General features: G+C 52.5%; 6 protein-coding genes across 6 annotated transcripts; 3 read left to right on the top strand and 3 right to left on the bottom strand.

Moving 5' to 3' along the window:
• Positions 1-782: 782 nt before the first annotated feature.
• On the top strand, positions 783-2,251 carry A1O5_04670 (uncharacterized protein; the record flags this gene model as incomplete). The annotated part of the gene is made up of 2 exons (XM_007745274.1): positions 783-1,034; positions 1,100-2,251. 2 exons carry the CDS (start codon positions 783-785, stop codon positions 2,249-2,251), a joined length of 1,404 nt encoding a protein of 467 aa, XP_007743464.1.
• A 1,032-nt stretch (positions 2,252-3,283) lies between these two features.
• A1O5_04669 (NADH dehydrogenase) lies at positions 3,284-3,478 on the bottom strand (the record flags this gene model as incomplete). The annotated part of the gene is made up of 1 exon (XM_007745273.1): positions 3,284-3,478. A coding segment is annotated over one exon (195 nt), but the record flags the coding sequence as incomplete, so codon positions are not given.
• A 1,929-nt stretch (positions 3,479-5,407) lies between these two features.
• A1O5_04668 (oligosaccharyl transferase complex subunit OST4) lies at positions 5,408-7,035 on the top strand (the record flags this gene model as incomplete). The annotated part of the gene is made up of 4 exons (XM_007745272.1): positions 5,408-5,555; positions 5,641-5,751; positions 5,809-6,533; positions 6,589-7,035. 4 exons carry the CDS (start codon positions 5,408-5,410, stop codon positions 7,033-7,035), a joined length of 1,431 nt encoding a protein of 476 aa, XP_007743462.1.
• Positions 7,036-7,898: 863 nt separating this feature from the next.
• Positions 7,899-8,440, bottom strand: A1O5_04667 (uncharacterized protein; the record flags this gene model as incomplete). The annotated part of the gene is made up of 2 exons (XM_007745271.1): positions 7,899-8,278; positions 8,416-8,440. 2 exons carry the CDS (start codon positions 8,438-8,440, stop codon positions 7,899-7,901), a joined length of 405 nt encoding a protein of 134 aa, XP_007743461.1.
• A 1,276-nt stretch (positions 8,441-9,716) lies between these two features.
• On the bottom strand, positions 9,717-11,420 carry A1O5_04666 (uncharacterized protein; the record flags this gene model as incomplete). Its single annotated transcript, XM_007745270.1, has 5 exons — positions 9,717-10,706; positions 10,805-10,890; positions 10,937-11,092; positions 11,151-11,202; positions 11,259-11,420. The coding sequence occupies 5 exons, from the start codon at positions 11,418-11,420 to the stop codon at positions 9,717-9,719; spliced, it is 1,446 nt and encodes a 481-aa protein (XP_007743460.1).
• Positions 11,421-12,139: 719 nt separating this feature from the next.
• A1O5_04665 (uncharacterized protein) lies at positions 12,140-14,252 on the top strand (the record flags this gene model as incomplete). Its single annotated transcript, XM_007745269.1, has 3 exons — positions 12,140-12,375; positions 12,441-12,894; positions 12,951-14,252. The coding sequence occupies 3 exons, from the start codon at positions 12,140-12,142 to the stop codon at positions 14,250-14,252; spliced, it is 1,992 nt and encodes a 663-aa protein (XP_007743459.1).
• Between the last annotated feature and the right edge of the window lie 279 nt (positions 14,253-14,531).

The raw sequence follows: 14,531 nt of genomic DNA, 5'->3' as shown, positions 1-14,531 counted from the left end.
TCTCCTGAACCCTTTCCCACTCTTGACGGCGTCTCCTTGGGACCAGCTCTCGCACGAAGACCACACTGGCGAGGAGTGGACCTTCTTGTTTCCTGGTGGCCACCGAACTCCTCCTACTGGCTTTCCTGCGGCCCGCCCTCCTACGACAGTCTAATATACATCTAGCTTTCTTTCTTATTCCCTGAGACCCTGGATTGCTGGCACCCGTCCTTGTCAACCCCGGAACCCCTTCTTCCGCTCATCTCTCACAGGTCTATCCATTGCCCCCGTGGGCAGAGAACGGACTCAAAGGGACGGAGACACGGAAATAGGTCGACGGTATACACCTTTGCTAGGTCTCATTGGTAGTCGAGGAACCCTGGCTTGCGCCTCGTGGTGGCTCCCATTCCATCATTGCAGAACCACGAGTGAAGCCGTTGCCAGGCCGCCTGTGCCATTTGACATGCTCAGTGTGCGAACAGCCTCGTCCAGAGAGTCACTTGGCGCTTGTTGTTGTTGCGTCACCGGAGCCCATGTCGACAATCGCCGCAATTCGCTTCACTATAGGAAGATGTCACTTACTTCACTTGTCCCTCGTCACTGCTCCTTCAAGGACTCTTTTCCTCCTCTGTTTTCCTTCATCTATTCACCTTTTCACCTTTTCACCTTCTCACCTTTCACCTAACTCCCTCTTCAGACCATCTTTCCACTCTCCTCCTTCCTTTCCTGACACGGCGTACACCACTTCATAAACCTTGACTCCTCCCTGCAATACTGCTGACAGCTTCGTCACTGCTGTAAAGATGGCCTCTCCGACGAGGTCAGACTTCCCAAAGTTCTTAGATGGCGACGTCCTGATAATCATTTCACCAACCCAATACTACAAGCTGCACTCCCAAGTGCTCTCGGCCCATTCCTCCTTTTTCGCTGATCAGATCGGATCGGAGCCAGGACCTCGCCTGACTGCGCAGGCTCGCCGGGACAACGCAGCGGCTTACCGTTTTGAATTCAAGCGGTCGCTGGCTGAAAACCAGTTTGGCGAATTCACCCGCGTGGTAAGCAAAACTCACCAGAACCCAGAGTCCTGCAACAGAGCCGAGGCTGACGAAGTGTGTTATAGGATATCAATGAAGCTGGACGGGTTGTAAGCCCCAGCAAGCATGTCCTGATGCCCGACCTCGAAAATGGAAAGGCAGCCGATAATACGAACCGCGCTTGGGACTGGCTCTTTGGTATCTTCTACAACCGTGAGCCGGTTTTTGACGACAGCAGCTTGGCCACTGTCCTCTCCTGCGTCATTTCTCTCATTGAATGCGCCGAGAGTATCGGGTCACTCGACCATGTCCGCGACGTGGTCGATCTCGCCTTGATGCGTCAAGACAATGTTCTTTGGACATCCATCTTGGGTAATCCGCACGTCTGGATTGAGCTCGGCCGTCGTGTTCGATCCCCCGCAATCTACAGTGAAGCAGCCATCCATCTCGTCGGCCAATGGGGCACGATGACCGATGAGGAGAAGACCCGTCTCAGTGAAGACATTCGTGTCATATTGGACCGCAAAGCCGGTGAACTTGCCCTCGTCAAAGAGGCTATTGAAATCCGCATCCTGGGTCATTACCCTGAATTCATGCGCCGATCTGCAGTGGACAAGCCAGGTCGTCCTTCATACTCAAGCGACATCTACATGTGGATGGCTGTCGGCTTTTTCCGTCAATGGTTTTCTCAAAACATCTCCGACGATCGCACGCGCCGCGCCCCCGATGGAGGCCTCAATTTCTACGCCGCGCTTCATGAGGGCGGACAAGCCTATCTAAGCCACATGGACTTCCAAGAGTTCCACAAGTATTTCCCCATGAGCATCAAGGCGTGCCATGTGCTTGAGGCAAACATGGGCGTCCTCAAAGAAGACGTGAAGCGATTTGTGGATGATCTCATGATCGAACGCACTCACTTGAAGAGAGACGAGCACGAGATCCACTGGTTGACCTGTGCGAAAATCGAAAAGGAGGACATGCCATGGCACAAACCAGATCACACTGCCAACCCAACCGATGCACTTCAGAGCCTGTACAACGCCATGGACGATGAGCAAGCCACCATGCGGTCTTCGGGCAGTGCCGACAGCGGCGGTAAGCAGAAAGGTCGTGACAGCAGCACCAGCTCGCGACCAAAGAAGCGTGCCAGACTCGACGAAGATGATGGTGACTACTATGACCAGTCTCCGAGTACTTTGTTCGTCAGCCCAACTGGATCTGACGTGATGGAGGAATGATTAAATATCTGACCCGGATTGGAGTCAGTATCTGCGCTTGGACGCATCCACCATCATTGACATCAACCATCACCAGTCATCGCGATTCGTCCGACGCATTCACAAAGGTGCGACATGCATCAAGTCTTTTGTTTTGGATATTTTGCTAAGCCGTGGCGGCAACCCGGGCTTGAAGCAAACACGCAGGGGACAGACGCGATAGCCGAACCAGGATTCTACTTTCGAACGTGGACTGGAAGAGGCAGACAAGAGCTTCGCTGGAGGGTTTGGGTTCTTGGGTGAGGCGCCACCTTGGTGGATATTTGTCTACATTTTCTTACTATGACCGAGGCGCCTCCTTGGTGCGGATTTCTTTGTCTTTTCCTCATGGGCGGGGCGCTTTCTTGGTGCGCGTTCTCTAGGTTTCTCATCACTGTCATAAAGAGGTCCTGGGTTGCACAGCAAGGAAAAAGGCCTCATGTACTCAATCGGACAGCCAGAGGCAAAGAGACTCAGCATAATCGATTTTTGAATACAAAACGCACTTTGCTCAATGTTTTCTTTCCCCTTCGCAGTGCATGGTGGTGTGGCTATGTACATTGTTTGATCATCTTGCCCTCTCTGCTGCCAGCTCAGTGAGGCCATTGCGGCGCGCTTGTTTCTTCACATGTTGCAAGAACTTGCATGGAGCGGCCATGTTAAACGCTGTCTGATTTCGGCCTACCGGAATCCAAAAACAACCCTTGCGCCTTCATTCCGGGTCGTCGAAGCCCGCTGGTATCTTCCTCGGTCCGCTGGGTACTAGACAGAGATATATGTCAGCAAAAGTTTCGTCCCACCGATATCATTCCCATTCATGCGTCTGTCTGTCCAATAGCTCTACTGCGAAACCTGATTCCTCAAAAACCGTCGACCCAAAGCGTCCCAGATATCGTCATATTCTTTGTTTTATTTCTCCCCCACCCGTTCATCTTCCGACCATGAGCCAAACCATGTTGCCCACAGGGATATGAACTATACAAAACACTAAGGGTTTTGGACGCTGTACGTACCCGGATAGGTCAGAGGAATCCTCGGCGGATCCTGGTCCCCAAAGTATCTTCTCATCGGCGGAATAAAGACAAACGTCGCGGGTCCCAGGCCACCTATCACGCAGCTCCAGAATATCGCGGGCTTCTCGTGCGCTGCCCAGCGCAGGTACCGGATCGGTTGGCCCCAAAAACGTTGAGGGACCCCGGACATTGTGTTTAGGAGGAAGGGGTGTGTGTCGAGGGAGGTTTGAACTCTAGGAGAGGTCGCCCGAGGCGTAGTGACGAGGGTTTGGAGGAAGGAGCTTTGCTTTGCGTGATCGGAGATGAGCTGGAAAGGTTGATCGTCTGACTTTGCGAGCTGAATTCAGCTTCAATTGGGGTAACGACCCGATCAGCAGGGAAGCAATTAATCTGGTCACCGTGGAGGATCCCGTTGTTTCGCCCTGCGTCGGGCTCAATTGGCGGTCGTCTGAGCGAGGGACGTCGGAGAGTGGAAGCTCTGGGAACGAGGTTCCAGATTCAGCCTTGGCACATAAAAAAGTCATGCCGCTTTTACCTCGTATAACCGCTCTCGCCGCCCACCCTCCCTCTCACCTTCTCAACGTCTCGATCGCCGAGGTCGCCCAAGTTCTGGGTGAACATCCGTCTGTGTTTGAAGCCAATGTCTACAGCGTGGGAGATACCCAAACGATGATGGTCTAGCAGGCTGCTTAGCCGTCCTGTTGAAAAATATCGTCTCGCATTCTACCCCTATTTCTGACACTCTAATCGAAAGGTCTGGCGACGTTCGCGAGAAATACCGGCACTCCTGAGAGTCGTCACAGAGGGAACGGCTATAGGCAATAACAAGCAATGAAAGCATGTTTTAAAGGTGCAAGGGCGAGAACCAGATAATTCGGGTTGGAGCTGATAGAATCTGCTATCTCAGGCCTGGTGTGAGCAGATACGAGGCATTTGGACGGGAGGGAGTGGGACGCTCTCAACGCAGAGGAGAGACCACTTTCGAACTTATGGACGACATGATCTCCCCCCCCCCCCGGCAGGGCGGAGGGCGACATTAGGCATTAGCAGGAGCAAAAGAGCAACCAGCGAGCTGTAGCAGGAGATATTCCAGCACAGTTGTATTGAGGAGAAGGATGGAACCGGTGCAAAGCAAGGGCAAAGATCTAAAGGCTTCACCCCTCTAAGGCTTTCAGCAAGTTTTGCATTTATATTCTCAGATACGCCCAGCAAGCTAGACAGGTATCAAATGTCAATTATGCAGCTCGAAAAGGGTACCATTGGCAATGTCGTTGTTTTGACTGTCAATGAAGGGGGGGTCCCGGCCATAGCGTTCAAGAGTAGTTCCGCGTAAGTTGTCCAGGGCATTTTTCAAGCCTGCTCAGCATCAGTAGAGATTCTTAGAAAAAGGAAAAGCACGCCCTGCAGTATGACCCCTCTATAAAAGTTATCGAATTCTACATTATCACCAGATTGGGGGTCAGCATTTTGACCAAAACATTTATCACCGCGTCTCCGTACCACTGCTGACCTGTTGCGTCGAGCAGCAGGCGACGAAGAGCTTCTCGACGATTTGGGTGGATGTCACCCTCCATCAGTAGACGTCGCAAAGCAATCTCAAATGCTCTAAGTGCGGGTGGAGCAGCAATGGAATACGGAGAGGATCAAACGGCAGTCGATGCTTGACTTTCATGGAGATTCCTTGAGCATGGCAGGGCTCAGTCTAGATATGAATAGCCGTTGGGGCTTAGGCCAATGGGTTGTAAAGTCTAGGGCATGACTTGCTGAGGTATTGTAATAGCTTCTCGTTGGCTGAGAACTCAACGTCTGAACATGACTTTCCACTGGCTCCCTGAAGTGGACCAGAGTGGCACATAGGTTGGACCGGTGCCTGTCAAAGTTGGTCAGTGTACTGGGCGAAGCTGACTGTGATACCTTATGACTGCGCTCGGTGAACATTTTGGCAGCTACTGCGGAGCACTGAGTCTACCTGCGACAAGGCTGACGAAGATTAATTGACCACGTCTCCGCAGTGCGCAGGAGCATTGACGGAGTGTGCGCAAATACCACATACTCCGTCCACCTTCCAATGCATGTCCCTGCTTGAGCACGGGAACCCAGTCGGTCCATCTTGTCTTCTCTCAAGATGCGGCTCTTCTCTTCAATCTGTCTGCTCCTCCTGCCGCTGCTGAGCGCGGTGCTGGCCAAAAGCGCAGTGGGAAACAGAGTTCTGGTCGTTCTGGAAGATGAATCGCAGAAGGGACTCTACTCGCAGTTCTGGGCGGATCTAGAGGGTATGTATATTTCCTTTGAGTTTCAGGTCATTATACGACCGTACTGGAATGGATGAGCGGCGACTGACTCGATCTCATCACCCAGCGCGCGCGTTTAAACTGTCTTTCCAGTCTCCTAGAAGCGACGACCTGTCACTCTTCAGACATGGCCAATTGGCCTACGAACATTTACTCCTCACGCCCCCAAAATCGAAAGGTAATGAACGCAGCTCGGCTCACGGCCCTTACCAGGCTACATACTGAGGATGTGCAGGGTACGGACCAGCTTTGACTCCCAAAATCCTTCTCGAATTCGTCAATGCAGGTGGGAATGTCTTGCTTGGACTGTCCTCCGACTCCGGCACACCCTCCGCCATCTCTTCCCTCCTCCTCGAGTTTGATATTTCGCTATCTCCCGATAAGTCCTCCGTGGTGGTCGACCACTTCCACTACGACACCGTCTCCGCGGCTGAAAAGCACGATGTTATACTGGTCGATCGCCCAGAACAATTGAGGCCCGATGTTGTCAACTTCTTTGGTGGTGATGGCACTCTAGCGGTGCCCAAAGCGGTCGGGCAGACGTTGGGAAATACTAGCCCTCTGCTGGCGCCGATTCTGAAAGCGCCCGTCACGGCATATGCATACAACCCGAAAGAGGAGGCCGAGAGCGTGGAAGAGCCATTCGCTACAGGCTCGCAGTTGGCGCTTATCTCGGCCATGCAAGCCCGCAACTCTGCAAGATTCACAGTCCTCGGCTCGTTGGAGATGCTTCAAGACAACTGGTTTGACGCCTCAGTGAGAGCGCCAACCGGAAAGAGTGCGAAGACTGTAAACCGGGAATTTGCAAAGCAATTGACGGAGTGGACGTTCCAAGAGGTGGGCGTTCTGAAGGTCTTCCATATCCAACATTATGAGATCAAACCGTCAACCAAAGCCGACGAGAACACTACTCAAATCAGCGAGTATGACCCAGCTATCTACCGAATCAAAAATGACGTGGTAGGTGTTGCCTTGCATCTAGACGGCTGTCCTTAAACTGACCGAGACTCCCCAGGAATTCGAAATCGAAATCGGCCAGTACGACCGAACACACTACGTCCCCTTCACTGTCCCTGCCAACGACGCCCTCCAACTCGAATTCACCATGCTCTCTCCCTTCCACCGCATCCCCCTCCATCCCTCCTCTGCGACCCCGAACAGCACAACCTTTAGCACGACATTTACGACGCCCGACCAACACGGCATCTTCGCGTTCAAGGTCAACTACAAACGGCCCTTCTTCACCTATATTGAGGAGAAGAGACAAGTCACCGTGAGACATTTTGCACACGATGAGTGGCCCAGGAGTTGGGCCATTAGTGGCGCGTGGCCATGGATCGGTGGCTTGTGGAGTGTCATCCTGGGATTTCTGGCCTTTGTCATGGTGTGGTTGTATTGTGAGCCGCCAAAGGAGGAAGCGGAACGGCGGCGGAAGTTGAGTGTGGGTAGTACTCCAAGGTGAACGGCCGATGGGCCTGCTCTGGATGTGAGTGGTCATGCCAGTTTTCAGGGTGGAAAACAAAAGAATTTCATGTATTCTACGGGCTTCATTGATGGATGGGCTGGGCTGGCATATAGGGAGACTCTAGATAAAAGGCTCTGAATGAAAAGGCGATCGATCTGTGAAAAAGAGTTTTGAAGAAATATTCAGTATGGCATCTTCCAACCCTTTTGTGAACGTGTCTTGCTTATTGTACGTGCCATTGCTGTCGTGACCGAGGTGCGATATTTACAACTGAGCCTCTCTTGAAAGGTTCATTGATATAATATTGATACAGGTTGTTCGGAGTGTATTCACTCAATGTCCCCTCGACGTTTTCAGAATGATTCCTCTTTGACTGGCGGGAGGTTGTCCATTCGTCGCAACGCCGTGAATGGGCCATATACGTGCCAGCAAGGTCCAGTGCGCTGCTGCAACTTCTTGCCTCGCAGCCTCTCGGCGGTTGCGCATTGACAGCCAAGTTGAGACCATTCGTTGCTCTTCGACTTTGAGTTCGAGTTCGAGGTCGAAGTGCGAGGGCGGGCTTCGGGGTAGGCGAACCGCTCTCGAAACGTATTAGAGCCTTTGAACTTGTTGCTCCGGCGAGTTCTTCCTCGTGGCTTTTGTGTGTCCCTTGGTAGTGCCGAGGTTGGGATTGTGACTTTGGCGGTATCGAAACTCCCCCGAGCTGCCTCGTGAGGACGTGAATGTGCTCGACACCCGAGAGGCCACTGCCCTTGCAAATACTTCAGCACCACACTTGGTATGTCCACTGGGCTCTGGCCTGGATCTCCGCCATTCGAGTCGCATCATCCCAGAGCCCGTTGCTCGATCCCTCAACATCCCTACAACCCTCTCGTCTTACTCTCGTCAAATCCCAAGCCTTTAACCTCTCCTTTTTGGCCCTTGCCCATCTGCTCCCGAACGTCGAACGCCGGGCGTCCAGCGTATAGCTGGCCCTTAAGCCCTCCAGCGGGCGCCCCTCCCACCTTCCTCCCGCTCCCGTCGCCAGCCTCGAGTTCCAAGCTCGTTGAAATCGGGGCGTTTCCTCTAAACCGTTTCCTCATGTCCACCAGTCCGCGCCGGCATTCTCGGAACCCGATCTTGAGTTGTTGGCACTGCTCCGGGAGGGTTTCGAGTAAGGGGTGCGAAAGGCATTCGACCGGCGTGTGCCGCTGGACGAGGATGCAGTCGCTGTTTTGGAGGCATTGGGCGAGCGCGTCGCCTGTTAGACGGAGAAAATAGAGGTTAGTAAAGTATCATGGCCGGAGGAAATAGTAGGAAGAGTGGCAAAGCGGTGGAGGAAGGTTTGTTGTCGATGCGAACTGCAACAGTACACGAGGTGGCGGGACAGGGACGTACGGATGTCTTTACAGGAGGATGGCATTTGCAAAACAAGTCTGCAACTCAGAAAAGGTCACTGGCTGGGGCTGAATGGGACGAAACGTAGTCCAATAGAGAATATGCAGAATGTTCACACGAGGGAAGCTATGGAGCGTGAGCAGAGCAGAGCAGTTTGGGTATCAGTCGACTTTGGAGACGCCCAAAAGTTTCTCCAAGTTGCGGAGTCGGATGACCTGCCATTTTCGAGTCCTACCAGGAAGCCGGACGAGGCTGCAGCCTCGCGAACAATGTTTATTGGGACAAGGCTATCCTCCCCCTTTTCGTAGGATTCAATCTAGTGTGAGAAGAGAAACAGTTTTAGGATGTCCTCATATTGTATCTGCGCAAAAAAAAAGCTGCATGAAGGCAGATGCTGTATCAATTATCATAAGCAGGCGAGCTCAGTGATGTGAACAAACAAGCATCAAACCAGACCACACCCAAGCAGACTTCACTGCAGCTACGCACGCTTCCGCCAAGGTTACCACCATATACAATGAATATCTCTTCGTACCAATTAATACAGACGGACCCGCTTTGGAATTAATGGATTTATCATTTGCAGCGCCGCAATTCCCTCCAACAATTAGTCCAAATCGGAAGAAGTCCAAACAGCAACGAAGAGACCCCACTCTACGCTTCGAATACGTGCCCACCTCAGCTCGAAATCCCTGCAAGGGGAGAGTAGAAAATGAGACGGGACTATTTGTTAAGAGTTCAGTGTATCACGGTCTGGTTGGTGGGGCCTTTCCCGGCATGAGCTTTGCTGTTGGCTTTACTCGTACAGTAAAGGTAGCAGATGGGGTCTCGCCATGCCACACAACACTATCTCAATATCTGTGCCATTATACTGTGGCTGGTGTAAGATTGCTCGATAACTGCCCTCCGCCGGGGAGGGGTCAGGAGCCACATCACCTACAGTGGTAATATCAGGAGATAGTAAGACTGAAGCGGCTGTTGTAAGATTGCTCGAGAACGGTCTCCCACCCTGGGAGATGCCAGGAGCCGCAACACCTGCGATGAAGTCATTGGAAAGGTTACACGATAGACCAGAGATAGAACTGAACTTTTTGCCCCGCTGGTGATTTCTTTTGGAGAGGTGGTGGTTTGTGGATTTAATTGAGGTTTACTATTCAATCCTTGATATAATCACTTCTTTTTTTGATAAAATAGAACTTCAGCTATATACACATATACTCTTAAACCCTAGCGAGGATAACGGTGAATTTCACCTATCGCTACTTTGCTCCGTAGAGAGGAATGTTGTAGGTTTAAACCAATCACTGTTTATCCACCTCAGCTTCGACTTCTTGAATCTTCATCTCTAAGTTCTGATCGCGGACCGGCTTCTCAATGGTGACTGCCGTGACGGTCCAAACTGTTGGCAAGACAATTACCAATGCTCCCATCGACAGACCCCAGTTCATTCCCAGCTGCGTCATGGGACTCTTGTGTAAGGCATTGATTCTCCAAGCCATGGCTCCGCCAGTCGCTTGAAAGGTCTTATATGCACCAACGAGAATGGCCGCCCGTGAGGTCGAGTTTGACTCGGTGCCAATGAGCCAATAACAGAATCCCTGCCACAGCGCGTCATAAGCACCGTAGAAGATGTACAGGAAGATCGGTCCGGTCGACACCGAGCCCTGGGTGTAGTCGATGTCTTGCTTGAACCCAGCGGCCAGTCGGCGATCTTGCCATTTCTGAAACGCATATCCTCCACCCCAGATGGACATGCCGGTGACAATGAGCACAACCCATCCGACGCGGGCTCGCATGGGGCGGGTGAGGAAAGGGAGATCCAGGAGGACACCGATCAGGAGACCACCGAGCATCTGCGCGATCCAGTACAAAGCTCCATTGAGAGAGCGAGTCCGAATGTCGAAAGTCATGCCGTTGACTTGGTTCTGTTGATACGAGTAGAAGACATTGGCGCAGAAGAACAGAGGCAACATGCAAAAGACTCGCCAGCTGGCCATTGTCCGCACGGCAATCTCGATGGTGGCCTTCCACGAATGTTTCTCCCTCTCGACGGCGGCATGGAGCTGTGCTAGGCGGATCCGCTTCGGCGAACAGATGAACAGTCCCAATACCCAACCAAAGAGCATGATGATCATCAATGCGATGTAGGTTGAGTCTGAGACTGTGCCAGATTTGGAGTGGAAGTTGAGACCGAAGGATGCGAGGCTGCCCACTCCGCCACCGAGATTGAAGATGATCCAAAAGACGGCGATAGCGCGGCCTTTCTGAGACTCTGCAACGTAAGTCGTCATCTGCAAATCTTCTGTTAACTTGTGCCGATGGAAGGGGACAGCTATGCCAATGGCCCTGCAAACAGAAAACAGGCTTTCCAAGAAAAGGGAGAGCTCACGATAGCACCCTGGACGACCCAAAGCATCGAGGCACCGATCCCCAGTATAGCACCGGACGCGATGACGAAAGCGCCGTTGTCATGATCTGCACACTGTCAGAAAAGAATCTTTGCAGGTCGGGGTTTTCTCACGGTTGAAGTTGAGCAAGCTACCGCTGTACAGGGCATACGTCCAGCCACCGAGCAAAAAGCAGATCCGCGGCCCTGTGTACGAGAAGAGAGGACCAACTATGAACAGGGCTGTCCCAGCAGTGGCAGAAAGGAGGGCAACGGTAGCGTTCGCGGCCACTGTCCCGGTGGGTTAATGCCACGGCTCTTGAACTATTTGCCTGGTTCAAATATATACCTGTCGGATCGACTTGTCCAGAACCTCCGAGACCACCAAGCGCATTGTACATCTATTGGCAGTGTCAACACGTCTTCCCCGCGCATTCAATAGCTTGCGGATACTTACTCCGGGACAACAGAAGCATATCAGACTGATGAGCAGGATTTGAGTCCATGGGTGCCCATAGAAAGCCTGGACAGAGGAAAAGGGGGAGCTTTCAGCCTGCTCGACATTGCTCTGATGCGAGTCAACCGGCTGCACAGCCTCGACCTCGTCTTCTTTGGCCATGTCGAAGACTCGTGGTCACAGATGGGTCTTTGGAGAGTGCTCTGCTTTCGCTCTGCAACGGGCAACGCCCATATAAGGAGCAGCACATAGATTGGCGAACATGGTCGCAACAATCCAGATATCTCTCCAGCCCGAAGGGAACCGTTACATCGACTACTTTGCTCTCCTCATTCCCCAAACCTTGATTAGCCGTCGATAAGGCTCTTGCCGAAGCGAAAGACTGGATCGTTTTCTTCATCTAGACGAGATCAACGTTTAGCGGTAAGCAAATCCTTCGGTAGTCTTCAGGTCGCTGATCTCCACCGAGGTTCTTCTGAGACTCCAAAGACACCTTGGAGGAACGCGGGAGACGTACCCGGCTGGCCGAGGCAGCTGTCAGAAGGCCAGATCCCTTTTGGGTGCACTTTATGCCGGGCGTGGTTCTCCGCGTTCATACCTTATTCGAACCTGCGCTATTGTCCTTGGAGTTGCATTAGGACGAGTGTTACATACAATAAATAAGATCAGAATTGCCGCTGGGTGCAAGTGGATCTCCCGAGCCCAAAGGGTAGGATTTCAGGAGATTAGAATGGAAGAGAAAATGTCATCAACGGGCGGTGGTTGCAATTTCCACCCCGTGGCGCAGTTTGTGTCTTCGAGTCTGTTCCAAAGAGCTGGCCAGCGGCGAACATCTCAGATGGTCTTGCGATGAAGGAGTGAAAGGAAAGAAAACGGAGCCCATGGCGACATCCGAGAACTTGGTCGCTTTGCAGACCGAACAGAGAAATGCAAAGAGTTTAGACATTGACCAAATCCCGACCATTGAACTCTGCCAAATCATCAATAGAGAAGACGGTACTATTGCCGAGGCGGTATCGAGATGCATTCCTGTCATAGCGGCGGCCATTGATTGCCTAGCGGAGAGAGTCCAGGCTGGAGGCAGAGTGATATATGTTGGTGCGGGGACCAGCGGAAGGTAAACAAGCCACTGGTATCTTCACACTGGCGAGGAGCATTCCAGATCTAACGATTTGAGCACAGGCTGGGTGTCTTAGACGCCTCAGAGATTCCACCAACATACTCTGCTCCAGAAGGTCAGTTCGTGGGAATCATTGCCGGTGGAGACGCTGCCCTTAGAAATGCACAAGAAGGGGCAGAAGACGACCTTGATGCCGCCGTCCGAGACCTTGAAGCACTCCAGTTGAATGGCACGGTCGACTCATTGATCGGCATCGCAGCGTCTGGACGCACGCCGTATGTGCTGAGCTGCCTCTCTTATGCCAAGGGTCTCGGCTGCGCGACAATCGGTATCGCCTGTGCACAGCCTTCGGCCATGAGCACCAGTGGAGTCGTAGATTTCATGATTGATGCGGTTGTCGGGCCCGAGGTTATTACGGGAAGCACGAGAATGAAAGCGGGTACGGCGACGAAGCTGGCTCTGAATATGCTCAGCACGGGCACGATGATCAAAATTGGGAAGACGTACGGAAACATGGTAAGGCTTTTTGAACCATCAATGTGTTTCGATGAGAATTTGCTGATCAGTTCCAGATGGTTGATCTTAAAGCAACAAATTTCAAACTCCAGCAGCGCTCTCGAAACATGCTGCGGACGATCTGTGGCTCTCGATGTCCCGACTCGGATGCCAGTTTGGATGCTCTCCTCGAAAGCTGCCAGGGAAGCGTCAAGCTCGCTATTGCAACATTAGGCTTGGGGACTCCAGTGGCAGAGGCGAAACAGCGTCTGGAAGAAGCGGGCGGTATTCTGGCCAACGTTCTAAAGAAAACTACCAATGGATGTTCGAACGGTCAGACAACAGCAAACGGCGATGCTCCGGATTATGTTCTATGTGTCGATGGCGGTGGGAGCAAATGCGCAGCGGTCGTGATGTCGGCGGATGGTCAAAGAGGATATGGTGAAGGACCAGGTTGCAATGTGACAGACGTCGGCATCGAGCCTGCTGTTCTGTCAATATCATTAGCGATACAAAGGGCATGGGATAGGCATCCAACGGTTAGAACTAGACCATGGACGTCTGACCGATTCTCATCCATCTGGATCGCTCTCGCCGGCCATGACCGCAAGGAAATCGCAGTCACGGTCGACAGCGTACTGGAGAAGCTCTTCAAGCGGCCTGTCGGTATGAAATTGAGAGTTACGAATGACATCGAACTGCTCGCGACTTCAGCAGCGGAGAGAAACGATACCAGCTCGGCAATTGTGCTCGTTGCCGGAACTGGATCGATTGCCATGGCGTACGAGCGTCAAGGAGATCGATTCATCCGCATCGGAAGGTCAGGAGGTTGGGGCCATCTTCTCGGCGATGATGGTTCGGGCTTCGACATTGGGCGACAGGCGCTCCGTCTTGCTTTGTCCGCGGTGGACGAATTTAACAATCACAGGCGCAGCCTGGACGCAGACAGCCTTTTCATGCCAACTCGACTCGTTCAACGAATCTTTGACTCTGTCTGCCCTAACGGCATCGACACACTCGATTTGGATGTGCTGAGCGCCGTATTGTCGTCCGCTTCAGACGTGGAGAAGAAGAAACAGATCGCCCGCCTTGCCCGGGTTGTGATCGATTCAAGTACAGACGATGCGCAGGCGAGGAATATTGTCGAGAAGGCTACAAATAGCCTGGTTCAACTGCTTGATCCGCTCACGCGATCTGGACAAATTGACGTCGCAAAATCTAGTTTGGTGCTGGCCGGCGGTTTAATGCAAAGTAATATCTTCGCAGACGCATTCAAAGAGGCCTTGCATGCCGTTGCGTTCGACTTCAAGCATGTCGAAGTGGTCAATCAACCAGCGGTTATCGGCGCTGAGTACTTGCTGCGAATGCAGAAAGGCTGAGCTTTAGCAGGACCCGAGAAAGACAAAGAGGGTTCGTTTGCGTAGGCAAGTGGTTGAGGCTTGCGATGTTGTGAGACGACAGTTGCAGGCTGCGCTGTCCTCGGGAGGAAAAGGGGTCAATTCAGCCTCGCAGCCTCGCAGCCTCGTGGAGAAACAGAACATTCTCACGTACACAGTGTTGATTGCTGTCCAACCAGGAACTATGTACAGTGCTGGGAAACACTCTGCCTGCAGTGCATGTGCATAATCAAACCGCCAATTCCAGTACACCGACGCAAA

This window comes from Cladophialophora psammophila, assembly GCF_000585535.1.
Source record: "Cladophialophora psammophila CBS 110553 chromosome Unknown aczJe-supercont1.6, whole genome shotgun sequence".
Taxonomy (NCBI): Eukaryota; Fungi; Ascomycota; class Eurotiomycetes; order Chaetothyriales; family Herpotrichiellaceae; genus Cladophialophora; species Cladophialophora psammophila.
Note: the sequence above shows the minus strand (reverse complement) of the source record. Positions and strands in the feature narration are given on the sequence as shown.